Raw genomic sequence first — 14,509 nt, 5'->3', positions numbered from 1 at the left:
CCGGGGGGTGGTGGCTTGTCCAGCATGGCCAGTTTGGGGTGGTGGCGTGGGCACAGCATGGACAGTCTGGGGACAGCACCGTAGGAACACGGTGAGGTGATGACTTATCTGGCATGGCCAGTTTGGGAACTCACTGTGGCGGTGACATGGGCACAACATGACCAGTGTAGGGACAGCACGGTGGGGACACAGTCGGGTGATGACTTGCCCAGCATGACCAGTTTGGGGACAGCACAGTGGGGTGGTGGCATGGGAACACCATGGCCACTCTGGGGACAGTGCAGGGGGGCTCATGGTTGGTTATGGGCACAACATAACCCACTGGGGGCAGGACGGGGGGGCACAGTAGTAGTGGGGTGATGACTTGGCCCCAGCATGGCCAGTCTGGGGACAGCACAGTGGGGTGGTGGCATGGGAACACCATGGCCACTCTGGGACAGCACAGGGGGGACACAGTGGGACAGTGACATGGGCTCAGCAGGTTGGGGCAGAGGGTGGGTCAAGCTGAGCTCCAGGCACTCTGGGAGTTTTAGGATGAGGCAGTGCCTGGCAAGGTGGGGCAGGACATGGGATGGGGCTGTAGCAGGTGCTGAGACGCCCAAACTGGATGGGAGGGAAGGTGACTGGTGACACAGAGGGCAAGGAGAAGGGCACAGAAGGACAGACAGAGGGGTGGGGTATGAGGTTATGGGGCTGGACTGGTAACTGGGAAAGCAGATGGAGAGCACAGGGAATGGTGTCAGTTTTGGGAGGGAAGAGCCCCAAGGGTTTGGCAGGGGTTGGGCACAGACCAGCCGGGCTTTGTGAGGAGGTAAAAACCATCCCTAAACCCAGGTTTTTAAATGTCCTTTTGGAAACTGCAAAATGGATGGCAGCCTTCATTTTGGGAGCAGCAGGAGCTGCCGTGCAGGTGCCGTGGCTGTCACTGCCTTCAGCCATGTTTGAGGAGGAACCGAGCGATTATTCCTTGACTTTCGCTGGAGTCCTTCCCTCCTCCTGGAAGGGAACTGCCATTCCCTGAAAATGAAACAGCGTCAGTGTAATTCCTCAGTACCTGCACAGCTAGTAAGAGGATGTGAGCAGTGAATCCAGGCTGAAAACAGGGATCAGGATTCTCCTATGTCTCGTCTCCTGGCTGGCAATGCCGAGACGTTGTTGTTACCGTGTCCGTGTGAAGTTTTAATGGTGTTCTTGCTCTTTTTTTGGGTGCTGGCAAAAAAGGAAGCCTCTCTTTTTCCCTGTCTTAGTGTGAAAAATAGGAATAGGGATCTGTGGGGCTGTTAATTAGAGACCTGCTGGTTAATAGGCTGCAGGGACGTGAAGGAGATGTCTGGTATGAAAATGAGGGAGGACTCGGAGCTCTGTGTTAGGTGATGATTCTCCTCTGCCTTGCTCGAGGCAGTTTCTGTGTCTCCTCTGGAAAATATGGATTAAAGTTGGCCACTGAGGCTCTGGTTTGTTGTGGTGGAGTTAAATGCAGAGAGTGGTGTGGGATGCTTTAAAGAAAACAGGTGTTCTGGCAGCTTCCAAGAGAGGATTTGGATCCCATCTGGAAGGTCAGCGTGGCGTGTCTCGGGATTGCAATGTAGCCTGTCCTTCCTAAAAGATTGTTGGGGTAATTGGAAGAGAAATGTGCGTCCCTTAGCAGGGACAATGCCTGGTGTCAGGGTAAATCACATTTTGGAGTTAAAATGCTTGATCCCACCTCAAGGAAGACTTGAGCCGAAATGAAGGCAAAGCACTTAACGGGCATGGGATCAAAAATGTCCTACTTAAGCTCGCACTTGTCTGCTGCTGGCATGTGGCAAACGGGCTTGGTGACCTTGAGGCTTGTCTTGCCTGGCTGTGCTGGCAGATGCCCTGGCAGATGAGCCCCCACTTCCCCAGGAATGAAAGGATTTCAGCAGGCTCGTGATCCTCCTCCCTCATCGTGCCGGGATGTGCAGCCAGGGCTGTTTCACTGCAGAGATCAGGGAAGGTCTGAGGCCAAGGGGGGGACACTGGGTTTGGGATAGACCTGAAATAAGAAGTGCAGCCCATGTCCCAGCTGTGTGCCTTCATGCACCTCAGGCTTTCAAATCCCCTGGAAATTTGAATTCCCAGTCATGTGGATGTGGCACTTGGGGACACGGTTTGGTGGTGAAGGTGCCTGGGTTAATGGCTGGACTCGATGATCTTGGGAGGTCTTTTCCAACCTAAAGGCTTCCATGATTCTGTGAGATGTTTCTTGGTGCACTTCAGGAACTGAAGAGCTTTCCTGCAGCATTTTCCGTGTGCCACAGGCAGAAGGGGCAGAAGCCAAGGACACTGTTGCTCTCAGAAGGGAGTGAGAAGTGTCCCTGAAAATGAGGAAATTTGTTGAAGCTTTGGAGTATTATGTTGGCAAGAGGAGCCTGACAAGGTTATTAGTGCAGGCAGACATTAGTTCTCCAAGAAGAAGTATTCTTTCCTTTCAATTGATCCCTTTTTTTTAATAAGTTTTAGTATCTCCTGTCAGAATCATGTAAAGACAAAATGGACACATGGCTTTAAATTCTCAGTGGAAGCAGTATCCAAGCAGAGGTACAAATAAAATGCTGCTTTGACACCTCTTTTTGACATTCAAAATTCAAGCTTTGATTTTTTTAAATACCTTTTTTTCCCTTTTGGAATGGTGTAAGAAATATGAATTCCTATCAGAGCCTATTTTTAGGAATGGGAGGAGATGTAGACTTAGTGTCACTTTATATTAAATGCTAATGAATTGTATTTTTTTCTCAGCTGTAGAATTTCCAGCCTGGTATAACACTATTAAAATATAATATTGAATATTTTAGAGTAAGCCTAGAGGTGCTGTCACACACTCAACTAAATCATCAGCTCCATGGGCTAATCTTTTTAGCTCCTGATGTAATTGGCTCAGAAGTTAAGGATCACTCTGAAATACAACTTGAGCTGCTTGTTTTGTGAAGAAAATCCACCATGGAGATCTTTAATTATATCACCTCTTTCATCTCGACAGTTCTGCAGCTTCCAGAATAAGTCTGTTGAGTTTTTTTTTTTTATTTTATTTATACAGTGTCCAATTTTATGAAGTAATTTACATATCAGATAAAGGCATTTTCTTTTTCTTGCCCCCAAGATCTTGCAGAATGCAAAGGGGATTTGAGGGCAGGGTGGCAGCTCTTGCTGTGGGCACACAAGTCTCCTTGAGCTTTTTTGTGATTGTTTAGTCTGAGCTGTGATTCCCCAACTTTCCTGGTCTTTTGTTTGTTGATGTGTATCCTTAGGTCTGCCCCTGAGGAGAAGGTCTGTTTTTAACACAAAGAGCAGTGTATATGAAAATATTTATAGAGAGATGCTTTTAAAATTGTCTGTGCTCAGGGAAAGTGATGCTTTGTCAGGCCAAAGGATGAAGAATTTTTTTCTTGGGGAAAAAAACCCCCTGTCTTCAAGACAGTCGATAGCTGCTGTTGCGATGTGTTTCCTTAGGGAAGGAAATGAAAATAAGGCTCGTTGTTGTGTGTCTGAGCAACACGGTCTGAGTGGAAGGTGTCCTTGCCCATGGCAGGAGGGTGGAGTGAGATGATCCACAAGGTCCCTTCCAACCCAAACCATCCCATGATTCCATGTGCTGAGCGGTGCCACAGTCTCTGCCAGTCCCTTAAGTCACATTCCTTGTACCCCTGCTGTTTTCCCACTGAATACCTTGGATTCATTTTTGTCTTACACACAGAAGAGGTTGCTCCAAGCCCTCTCCAGCCTGGCCTTGAGCCACTTCCAGGGATGGGACATCCAAGCTTCTCTGGGCAACGTGTAATCCAGTGTTGAGAGTGGGATTCGTGGCTCTCATCCCGTAACAGAGCAACAGGGAGTTTCTTTAGGGAGAAAGACTGTGGGAAGTTTTGAGCTGAGAGCAGAGGATTTCCTGCCTTTCTTGTAAATGCCCAAACACCCACTGAACAACTAAACACTTCCCAGGAGGTGCTGGACCACGATGCTCTTCCCTTTCCAGTCTGCAGGTTTGCCATCCTTCGCATCCCTGCTTGGAAAGGAGACCTGCAAGGCTCTTCCCAGGCACGGAGGGCTCCAAGCAGCAGCAGCAGGGAGGAGGTGAGGGAGAGGCAGCATTTGCATTTCCTGCCTTGGCCATTAAAGCTGCTCTCTGGTTATTCCAGCAGAACCTTCTGGCTGAGCACAATCAGCCTCGGGGACGCCCAGGGGCTCCGGGATGCCGCCAGTTCTCCTGCTGCTCCTCGAGATCCACGGCAGCTCTCTTGGAAAAATTGCTTGGGAGGATTAAAAGGGAGAGATCTCTGGATGGCTTTCAGCTGCTGGGGAAAAAAAAAAAGATAAAAATCAGTGTTTTAAGAGAAATCTGAGTGGCAGATGGCGATGGCGTTCATCCAGGAGAGCTTCCTCCTTCCTCCCTTGGATTTTTCTAGCTCTCAGACGTGGAAGAGCTGTCGCTGCCCTCCATGTTGCTGTTGTCTGACTTCCTGTAAGAGTCAGGAAAAAAAAAATGACATGGTTCTCCGTGTTGTTGAAATAATTTCCTCCTCTTGTTTGTGTGCCACTCCCCTTTCCCATAAAACCAGGTTTATAGGGAAGTTTTGTCCCTGTCCTGGATTATTTGAGTTCTCTGACAGGTGTTACTGCACAGGGAATCCTTTGCAGGATGGGAAAGAAGTACTTAATTCTGAGCTCACCCGCTGCTTCCTTGGATTCCTGACCTGTGGCTGGGATGTATGTAATGAGAGATCCATAATTAACAATCATTTGGTGTAAGTTAATTACCTTAATAGGCTGTCTTTCAGAATTTATCCCTGGTGACTCAGGGGAGGTAGGGCCGATCCGCCGGCAGATGGAGAACACCAGCTGCTCCGTGTGGAGCCTTTCCAGCTGGTCCCACAGGGAGGAGTGAGCCGGCTCCGCTCAGAGGTTCCATCCCAGCTCAGGGGGTCAGATCCTTTTTGGGGCTGGTGCTGAGTGGGGACAGTGAGCCCCGAGCCCAGCCTGTGTGCAGTTACTCCCAGCTCTGCAGGCATCATTCCTGTTTCCCTGTTTCTGGTGGGACAGGCTGTGGATAACTGGCTGGTTTAACCCCACGCTTGGTGTCCTGCTCGTTACAGCAACAGCCAAACAGAACCTGTGTTTGTAGATATTAAAAAATGGAAGGTCTCAATGGCACAGAGGATGGGATGAAATTTCCAAGGAGCTGCTCCCTCTTTTTGTGGCTAGGAAGCTTCCTAAACTGATGGACCCAGCTGCTGCTTGCCCTAAAATCTGGAAGGTTTGAGTGTAGGAGTTTGGTGTGTGAGCTTCACAAGAGGCTTTAAAACAAACATGTTTTACTGAACCCATCATGTGCCACCAGCTGGGTGCTGGGAAGCAGGAGCCCGTTAGCCTGTGATGGAGCAGCCCCTGTGGCATTTCCAGGCACGTGGATTCATGGAGCCACTGTGCCTTGGTTTTTGGATGTTTGTCTTCTCTGCTGCCCCTCAGTGATGCCATCTCCAAGTTCCATCCTCTGCTCACTCCCTGGTTTTACCCTTGTGAGTTCGGGGGAAGGTTGTTGTCTGAATACAACAGTGGGGATGCTTTGAAGAAAATAAAATAAATCTAATGTAGGCTTCATAGTGCAGAAATCAAATTGCACGTCCAGACAGGAACAAATACGTTCCAGAAATCACAGAATCGTGGAATGGTTTGCATTGGAAGGGATTTGAAAGAGCATCTCATTCCAACCCCTGCCATGGGCAGGGACACCTTCCACTAGCCCAGGTTGATCCAAACTCAGTCCAGGCTAGCTTGTGAGCTTCCAGGGGTGGGGCAGCCACAGCTTCTCTGGGCAGCCTGTGCCAGGCCCTCCCCACCCTCCCAGGGAAGAATTTCTTCCCAATATCCAATCTAAACCTACTCTCTTTCAGCTTAAAATCATTACCCCTTGTCCTGTCGCTATCTACACATGTAAAAGTCCTTGGTTTGCTCTTGCTTTCTCCCTCTGTTGGGCTGCCATTCAGATTCCTTTCCCTTTCATTCATGAAAAGTTATTTTTATGTCTGTTCTTGTTTGAAGTAAATGCCTCGGTAATGGGGAGTGATTGGGATTTGGACGCGTCTCCAAAAATAGAGCTCTGCATCTCCTTTCAAGATTTCCTTTGGTGACGGTTGGGGGTGGCCTCTGTGGAAATATGTATAAATAACTCCGTGGGTTAAAAATACCGTGGGGAGCTGCCGGCTCCAGCAGCTCCCGGGAGCTGGAAAGCTCTGGAAGGGGCTGTACAGCCACCAGGTGAACCTGCTGAGGGGAGAATACGTCCTCCTCAAGCCTGCTGGGCTGGTGGCTGTGCAAAGATCATTCCACAAAGAGCCTGACCTGAGGGATTCCAGCTGGAAAGGATGGGAGGAACGAGGGCTTCTTTGTGTTCCACCCTTATCTCTCTGCAGATATGAAAACTTATTGTGCACAAATAACAGCAGTGTGTTACCACCCCTGTCTCTGACCTGTAGGAGTTACACTAAAATGCAAGATCCTTCTTTCAGATCCTTCTTTCAGTTGGTGATGCTGGAGTGTGCCCAGGGGAAGGGGCTGGAGCAGCAGGAGCAGCTGAGGGAGCTGGGGGGACTCAGCCTGGAGAAAAGGAGGCTCAGGGGGGACCTTCTGGCTCTGCAACTCCCTGACAGGAGGGGGGAGCTGGAGGGGGGTCGGGCTCTACTCCCAGGGAACAAGGGACAGAAGGAGAGGAAATAGCCTCAAGCTGTGCCAGGGGAGGTTTGGTTTGGATACTGGGAAAATTTCTTCCTGGAAAGGGTTGTCCAGCCCTGGCACAGCTGCCCAGGGCAGTGTTGGAGTCCCTGTCCCTGGAGGGATTTAAAATCCCTGTGTATGTGGCACTTGGGGACATGGGTCAGTGGTGGCCTTGGCAGTGCTGGATGATCCCAGAGGGCTTTTCCAAACTTTATGATTCTGTGATTCGGGTTTGTTTTCTGAACATTCCTTTTTTCCTTCTGGAACACACTGTAAGGGTTTAATCCTGCTGCCTTGAGCCTGAACATGTGGCTGCATCTCTCCCTTTGCTGTGGAGCCCGTGCATCTCGTTAGCTCCAGCCTCTCCTTCAGCTCATTAATAGTGATATTAATCTGTTCCAGTTCCCAGCTCTAATCGCAGATTCCATCAGATCAGGGGTTTCTCTTGATCTGTTCCAAGAAGCTCATTATCCAACACAGCTGCAAATGTTGCTGGGCCTGACACTGATGCATATTTTGTACCATGGGGGAATTTGACTAATAAAATAATCCAATTAGACATTTGTTTTTGTCTCCCTGGGGCATCTTAGATTACTTGTCTACCTCAGCTCCGTGTTGTAATTAGGGAACGTTTGTACATCCCTTTGATGTAAAAGCACTGGTGTTATCCATGGCTCTGGCTCCAGCTCAGAACTTGGGAAGAGGAAGAGCTGGGGATTAAACCTGCAGCAGGATCTGGTGGTGGGGGCTATGGATACTGTCAGATCCTGGGGGGGAGAGTGTCAGTGTTTTGAGTGTTGTACAGCAAATATTCAGAGCTCCTGATCTCCAGGGATCTCCAAACAGGAGTTGTGCTCAACATTGGAGGAATCCCCTGTAAAAGACATTTCAGGCTGCCAACATTCCTGTCTTTGCTTTCCACTTGAAACTAAACAGACCACACGGGTCCCTGGAGAATTCCATGAGTTAATTCAGTTTGTAACTATTTTCACAGCACCGTGGAATGGTTTGGTTCGGATGGGACCTTAAAGATCATCTAATTCCAGCCTTTCCACTGGAAAGGGTGCTGGTGCCGTGGCAGCACCACACCCTGTTTCATTTTCTCCTTGTCTCCTCTCTCTTTAGTCTTTCCCTGGTTTGGCCTGGACATCGGAGGGACCCTGGTGAAACTCGTCTATTTTGAACCCAAGGACATCACGGCGGAAGAGGAGGAGGAAGAAGTGGAAAACCTCAAAAGCATCCGCAAATACCTGACATCCAACGTAGCCTATGGCTCCACAGGCATTCGGGATGTGCACCTTGAGCTCAGGGACCTTACCCTGTGTGGACGTAAAGGCAATCTGCACTTTATACGCTTTCCTACCCATGACATGCCTGCTTTTATCCAAATGGGAAGCGAAAAGCACTTCTCGAGCCTCCATACTACCTTATGTGCCACGGGAGGTGGAGCGTACAAATTTGAGCAGGACTTTCGCACAGTAGGCATTTTTGGCTTCTATACCGTTAGGAATCTGGTAGTGACGTTTCTTTGAGGGCTTAGAACTAGAAAACTCCCTCTTGCAGACTCTTTAAAACTCCTAAATCTTGATTTCGGAAGTGTCTCCCCCCCCCCCCCGTAACTCCAGTCAGGAATTGCCGTATGGAGTGAGGTTGAACTGTCCAAATTAAAACACCTTCTTCCATGAACTTTCTTCCCTGATGTTCATGTAACGTCCTGTCACTCTAAATTAATTGCTCACTAATGTTCTTCCTTCCAAATCTTCCTCTCTATTTTTAATCTCTGCTGCTGCTGGTCTCGGTCTCGTGGGTTATTTTTTTTTTCTCTCGTTGCCGTCTTTCACCTGCTTTATTTTCTTTCTTTGCTCACCTGGTTTCATTTCTGACACCCATGTGTGAGTGAGAGGGTTGAAGTTCAGTCAGGTTTGGGGGTAAATTGAACTGTCAGGAAGTTCACAGTTGGGGGTTTGACTTCATCATGTGGCTTCGTTCTGGGTTGGATCCTTGTTCACAGGTGAAAAACATGTGTGATAAATACTTGTTTCATCAGGGCTTGGAAAAATGCAAATAAAAGGGGCTTTTCATGGAATCACTGAGGTTGGAAAAGGCCTTTAAGACCACTAAGTCCAACCCTTAACCCAGCACTGCCAAGGCCACCACTGACCCATGTCCCCAAGTGCCACATCCACAGGGCTTTTAAATCCCTCCAGGGATGGGGACTCCACCCCTGCCCTGGGCAGCACAACCCTTTGAGCGGAGAAATTTTTCCTAATATCCAGTTTTGTGCAGTTGAGGCAGTGGCATGAGGGGAACATAATTTTGTAACTCCTTCACCTTTTTTTTGATGTTTGTTTGGATGGGTTTTGTTGGATATTTTGGCCAAACAAAGAAGCCCCTCCTCACTTCTCCTGACTTTTCATGCCAGTGCCTCAGCGTCAGGGCCTGAATCAGGCTTATGGGAGTTTGTGGGATTCTCTCTGTGTCCATCTGTGTATATTTTTCCCTGTTTCATACCTGCACACCAGAAGGTTGGGATAGCTGGGACTCCCCCTGCTCTCCTGTGACCTGTTCTTCCCCAGGCTCTGCAGGGAGCATGGAGATAGCTTGGACTGAGCTGGCAGTGAATGCATTTTTCCAGCCCTGGCCATAAGCCCTTCACATCCCTGCCTGCTCCTTCAATATTCCTCTTTTTCCTTCCCACCAGATGGGTGACCTTGAGCTTTGTAAGCTCGATGAACTCGACTGCCTTATTAAAGGAGTGTTGTACATCGACTCCGTGGGATTCAATGGACACTCAGAGTGTTACTATTTTGAGAACCCAACGGATGCTGAGAGGTGCCAGAAGCTCCCATTCAACCTGGAGAATCCATACCCTCTCCTCCTGGTGAACATTGGCTCAGGGGTCAGCATTCTGGCTGTCTACTCCAAAGAAAACTATAAACGGGTAACGGGCACCAGGTGAGCGCTGAGGGGGGAAAAAAGGGAGTTTTATTTTGGAGTCTGGAACACATTCCTGCCTTGTAATTCACATTTTCAGGGACAAACTGCAGTAAAGGTGGTGTGTGGAATGACCAAGCTCCTGCTTTTACTGCAGTCCCTTCTCCCTGCCAGCAAAGATCCCTCCTGGAAGAGAGGATCTGGATTTCACGTTTTGGTGTCTTTACTGCAGCCAGTCTCTGTCAAAGCTGGTTTTTCAGTTGCCCTGCTGCAGGAATTTAAGGGTTTTACTGATCTGCATGATTAGATCACCTAGTTTGGGATTATCCCAAATACAGTGATCATCTTAACAACTCTTAACCTTGATCCAAGCAGTCAAGATTTCCATCCTGACTTCCAGAATTTGCCTGATTTTGGTGGAAGAGATGATGACTTAGCAGTAATTCCCCAGTTCTTGCCCTTCCTGAAGATGTGGCTCTTGTGTCCAGGCAAAGCAAAATATTTCTGTAGCTTTAAGCTTTCCTGAAGACCCAGAAAGTTAGCAGTAATAATGAATAATGAAGAAATAATATAATAATATTAATAATTGTAATAATAATAATGATTGTAAAGCCCCTCAGTACAGTTCTTACTACAGATCATTATTGGGATCTGTGCACGATGAAGTGAACACGACAAAGTTTTTTCCCCAGGTTTTGGATGGCTCTGCCCTGACACTCCAGTTATCCCTCAGAACTAATATTTATTTTAAGATTAACATCTCCTGAGTGCTGGGAAGAAGGTGGATGGTGTAAAATAGAAAGTTAAGGTCTCGTTTAGCACCAATGGCCTGTGCAGAAGGCTGTGAGGGATTCCTTACAGGCTGTAAACTATGTGAAAGGAACAGATTTAAAGGAAGTTTTTAATTCTGTTTTACTTGCAGCCTTGGAGGTGGAACCTTTTTTGGTCTCTGCTGCCTTCTCACAGGATGCTCCACCTTCGAGGAGGCCCTGGAAATGGCATCCCAGGGGGACAGCACCAAAGTGGACAAACTGGTGCGGGACATCTACGGGGGAGACTACGAGCGGTTCGGGTTGCCAGGCTGGGCTGTGGCATCCAGGTAAACGACCTCCCTGGATTTTATTTTCACTGGAGGTCCTGCAAGCGTGAAAATCTGGATTTAGGTGGCTCAGGAGAGCAGCCATTCCTGAGAGATCTTGAGTTACTGATAGCAACGCTTTTTGAAGTTAGAAATCATAGGAATCAATCCTTCAAGATAAATTGCTTCAGTTACATTAGCAGTTCCCATTGTCTCCTGGAATTCTGATGGGACCTTTAACCCTAAAACTGTCTTGACAGCTTTGGAAACATGATGAGCAAGGAGAAGAGGGAGTCTGTCAGCAAGGAGGACCTGGCCAGGGCCACCTTAATCACCATCACCAACAACATCGGCTCCATAGCGCGGATGTGTGCGCTCAACGAGGTATTTTGGGGGATCTCTTCCCTTGCTCCCTGACTAGAACATCACCTCTGTGCTGCTGCCTGTTTGAGGGACGTGCCTCTTGTTTGAGGAACAGCTCTGGGAGAGGAGGAAAGGAGGGGTGGAGGATGTGGAGGCTGGATGTCTCCCTTGTGTTTTTTTTACGAGTTGCTCTGGATTTCTTGGCCAAGCCCCACCAACCCCACGGCCGTTCCTGTATCTCTGGGCTTTCAGCTTCTTTACAGTGCTGCCTTGTTGCATTCATGTCAAGCAGCATTGTACAGGGCTATGAAAGAACAGAGGCATCCTCTGCACTGCATCCTGAGCCTGCTCCCATGGGATGAGCTAGGGGATCTGGCATCCTCTTGACTCCTGGATCTTTCTTTACCTTCATTTGCTGACAAAACAATGCAAGACGTGTCCTAAACAGCCCTGAACTGACTTATTTTCTTGTTGGAGAACAAGCAACTTCAAAGCTCCTCACTTGGCTCAGGAGAACTATTTTGGGATTAAAGTTAGGCTGGAAGTCTGACTTGAATCTAATATATTGGTTGGTCTTTTCCTTTCTTTCAGAATTGTGTTGGTTATGGGCTTCCAAATAGTTTTTTTCCTTCAGTTTAACAGTAGAGAGTCACTCAGCTGTTTAATGATGAGTCAAAGGCTGGAGTTCAGAGGAGAGAGGGGAGATGGCACTTGGTGGTCAGTGTTCCCAGTCAGTATAAGGATTTCATAGCAAAATCAACTATTCCATTCAAATTCCTGAGCTGGGAAGGCTGCAGGGATTTCTGGGCAGTGAAGAAGAGCCTGGGTTAAAGTGACCTGGCCTTGCTTTCTGAGAGAATTGTGGGTGTTTTTAATGTTCTGCAGATCCTGCCCAACACTTTCAGCAGACAATTCATGGAATCACAGAGTCATTAAGGCTGGAAAAGCCCTCTAAGACCATCCAGTCCAACCATCCCCCAGCACTGCCAAGGCCACCACTGACCCCTGTCCCCAAGTGCCACATCCACACGGCTTTTAAACCCCTCCAGGGGTGGGGACTCCAACACTGCCCTGGGCAGCTGGGCCAGGGCTGGACAGCCCTTTCCATGAAGGAATTTTCCCAATATCCAACCTGAGCCTCCCCTGGCACAACTTGAGGCCGTTTCCTCTCCTCCTGTCCCTTGTTCCCTGGGAGCAGAGCCCGACCCCCCCCGGCTCCCCCCTCCTGTCAGGGAGTTGCAGAGCCAGAAGGTCCCCCCTGAGCCTCCTTTTCTCCAGGCTGAGCCCCCCCCAGCTCCCTCAGCTGCTCCTGCTGCTCCAGCCCCTTCCCCACGTGGGGTTTTCATCAGTACAAGCAGAAAAAGGAATTTAGCCTTAATACTCCCTTTTTTTTCCCTAAACACTTGCAGAACATCAACCGTGTGGTGTTCGTGGGCAACTTCCTTCGGATCAACACCATCTCCATGAGGCTCCTGGCATATGCCCTGGACTACTGGTCAAAGGGACAGTTAAAAGCACTTTTCTTGGAACATGAGGTGAAATTTCCTTTTTAAAATCTCTTTCCTCTCACGGGAAAATGTGAATGCTCTGGAAGCAGCCCCGTGGAGCTGTTGGTGGCACCCAGAGTGCAGCAGGTCCTCGGGGCAGGGTCAGGAAAAACAGGGATATTGTTCCAGTAGCTGGTAGTGGAATTGTTTAGCACCAATTTCGTCTTGTCTGTGAACTGTATAACCATTTGCTCAGTTTAGATGTGTAACTGTTTTGCAGTTCTGCTTCCTCATACAGCCATTGAAGTCAGATTTTTGTATTTTATTTTATTTCTTATTTTATAGTGTAGCTACCTGCAGTTGTGTCTTTCCTTTATATACACCATATGTGTAACAGCCTGGGGAAGAGAAGGTTCCAGGGAAACCTTTGGGCACCTTCCAGTGCCTAAAGGGGCTCCAAGAGGACTGGAGAGGGACTCTGGATAAGGACCTGGAGGAACAGGACACAGGGAATGGCTTCCCACTGCCAGAGGGCAGGGTTAGATGGGATACTGGGAAGGAATTCTTGGCTGTGAGGGTGGAGAAGTCCTGGCACAGGTTGGGCAGAGAAGCTGTGGCTGCCCCTGGATCCCTGGAAGTGTCCAAGGCCAGGTTGGACAGGGCTTGGAGCAACCTGGTGTAGTGGAAGGTGTCCCTGCCCATGGCAGGGGGGAGTTGGAAGTGGTTGATCTTTGAAGTCCCTTCCAACCCAAACCATTCCATGATTCTGTGGCTGTGACTGTTGTGTCAGGTGTGTGTCCACGTCTGAGTTCTCAGTGATATTCCCGTTGTTCCTCAGGGTTACTTCGGCGCGGTCGGTGCTCTCCTGGAACTCCTGGACTCCGCCTGACCCCCTGCAGACTCTCTGTTGGACCCATGGATTCGGGGCACTCCCTGGGCTGCTGGTTTGGAGGTCACAGCCCACGTTTCACCTGCTCAGACTGTTCTCTGGGGTGCCCTGTGGGGTCAGCCCAGGGCTGGGTGTTTGTCTCTAAGAGCTGAAATCCATCTGGGATGCCAGCGCAGGTTTGTTCCAAAGGACGTGCGTGGGAAACACTGGCTGGATGTTGGGGTGTATGGGAAGGTCTGTGGGGCATTTCAGTCACATCAAATTGCCCTTTTTAGGTAGTTTACTCCGTGTTTAATGACGGTGACAAAGCAGGGGACGGGCACTCTGCTCCTCCCACCAGGATCCCTCGGAGCGCCGAGCGCCCGGGTCACAGTTCTGTGTTCACAATCAAAGCTGTCGCGTTCTCCACGTGCTGGGAATGGTCTGGGAAGAGGGAAGAGCATCAGCATTAGCTCTGTTGTGTAACTCCCTACAGAGCACTTGATCCGTGGTGGCCTGTGGGACACCCTGTGCTGGCAGCCAGGCTTTGTTCCTGTTCCACACGTCCTTATCTCTGTCCTAGGGATGGAAGGTACGGCACAGCACGGATCTGTGCCTTGGGGGGATTCCCATTTCAGCCTCCAGCACTCCTACACAGCCTGTTTGGGACAGTGTTAGGGGTGTCTGTCTGTCAGCCTCCAACCTTGAGATCTAAAAGCAAATTTGAGGATGAAATGGTGGGATTTGTTGTTTGTTTGTTCGGGATTTTCCCTCCATTATCAAACTTGGCTGCACAGAACTCCACCAAAGAGACGTTTCCTTCAGTCACACTCGGATCTCTGTCGTGTTCCATGTTGCATTTATTAATGGCTGCACTCCTGGCGTTTTTGGGGAGTCCTCCCCCTTCCCACATGTGTGCTGTGCTCCCAGTTTTCCCTGTGCCTGCTCCCACACAGCCTGCAAGTGAGGTGGAACCCCTGTGGAAGCTGCACCCTTGGGATGGGGGTTGGGATGGATCCTGCACACTCAATAAATGCTCTCTCAAAGCAA

At 49.2% G+C, this 14,509-nt stretch overlaps 1 protein-coding gene across 1 annotated transcript; it reads left to right on the top strand.

Moving 5' to 3' along the window:
• Positions 1–7,956: 7,956 nt before the first annotated feature.
• Positions 7,957–14,509, top strand: LOC113955229 (pantothenate kinase 2, mitochondrial-like). The gene is made up of 6 exons (XM_027660495.1): positions 7,957–8,064; positions 9,431–9,684; positions 10,586–10,762; positions 11,002–11,125; positions 12,514–12,639; positions 13,430–14,509. The coding sequence occupies exons 1-6, from the start codon at positions 7,999–8,001 to the stop codon at positions 13,478–13,480; spliced, it is 798 nt and encodes a 265-aa protein (XP_027516296.1). The 5' UTR covers positions 7,957–7,998; the 3' UTR covers positions 13,481–14,509.

This window comes from Corapipo altera, unplaced genomic scaffold (genome assembly GCF_003945725.1).
Source record: "Corapipo altera isolate COAL_440 unplaced genomic scaffold, ASM394572v1 295, whole genome shotgun sequence".
Lineage (NCBI taxonomy): Eukaryota > Metazoa > Chordata > Aves > Passeriformes > Pipridae > Corapipo > Corapipo altera.
The sequence above is the reverse complement of the archived record's forward strand: the minus strand, read 5'-3'. Positions and strand labels throughout refer to the sequence as shown.

Bases quoted from the DNA above. Each gene is read 5' to 3' on its own strand.
- LOC113955229 (XM_027660495.1), top strand. From the start codon at position 7,999: ATGGCTCCACAGGCATTCGGGATGTGCACCTTGAGCTCAGGGACCTTA. The intron at 8,065-9,430 runs GCAATCTGCACT...CCTTCCCACCAG, and splicing joins TACCCTGTGTGGACGTAAAG to ATGGGTGACCTTGAGCTTTG. The intron at 10,763-11,001 runs GTAAACGACCTC...CTGTCTTGACAG, and splicing joins GGCTGGGCTGTGGCATCCAG to CTTTGGAAACATGATGAGCA.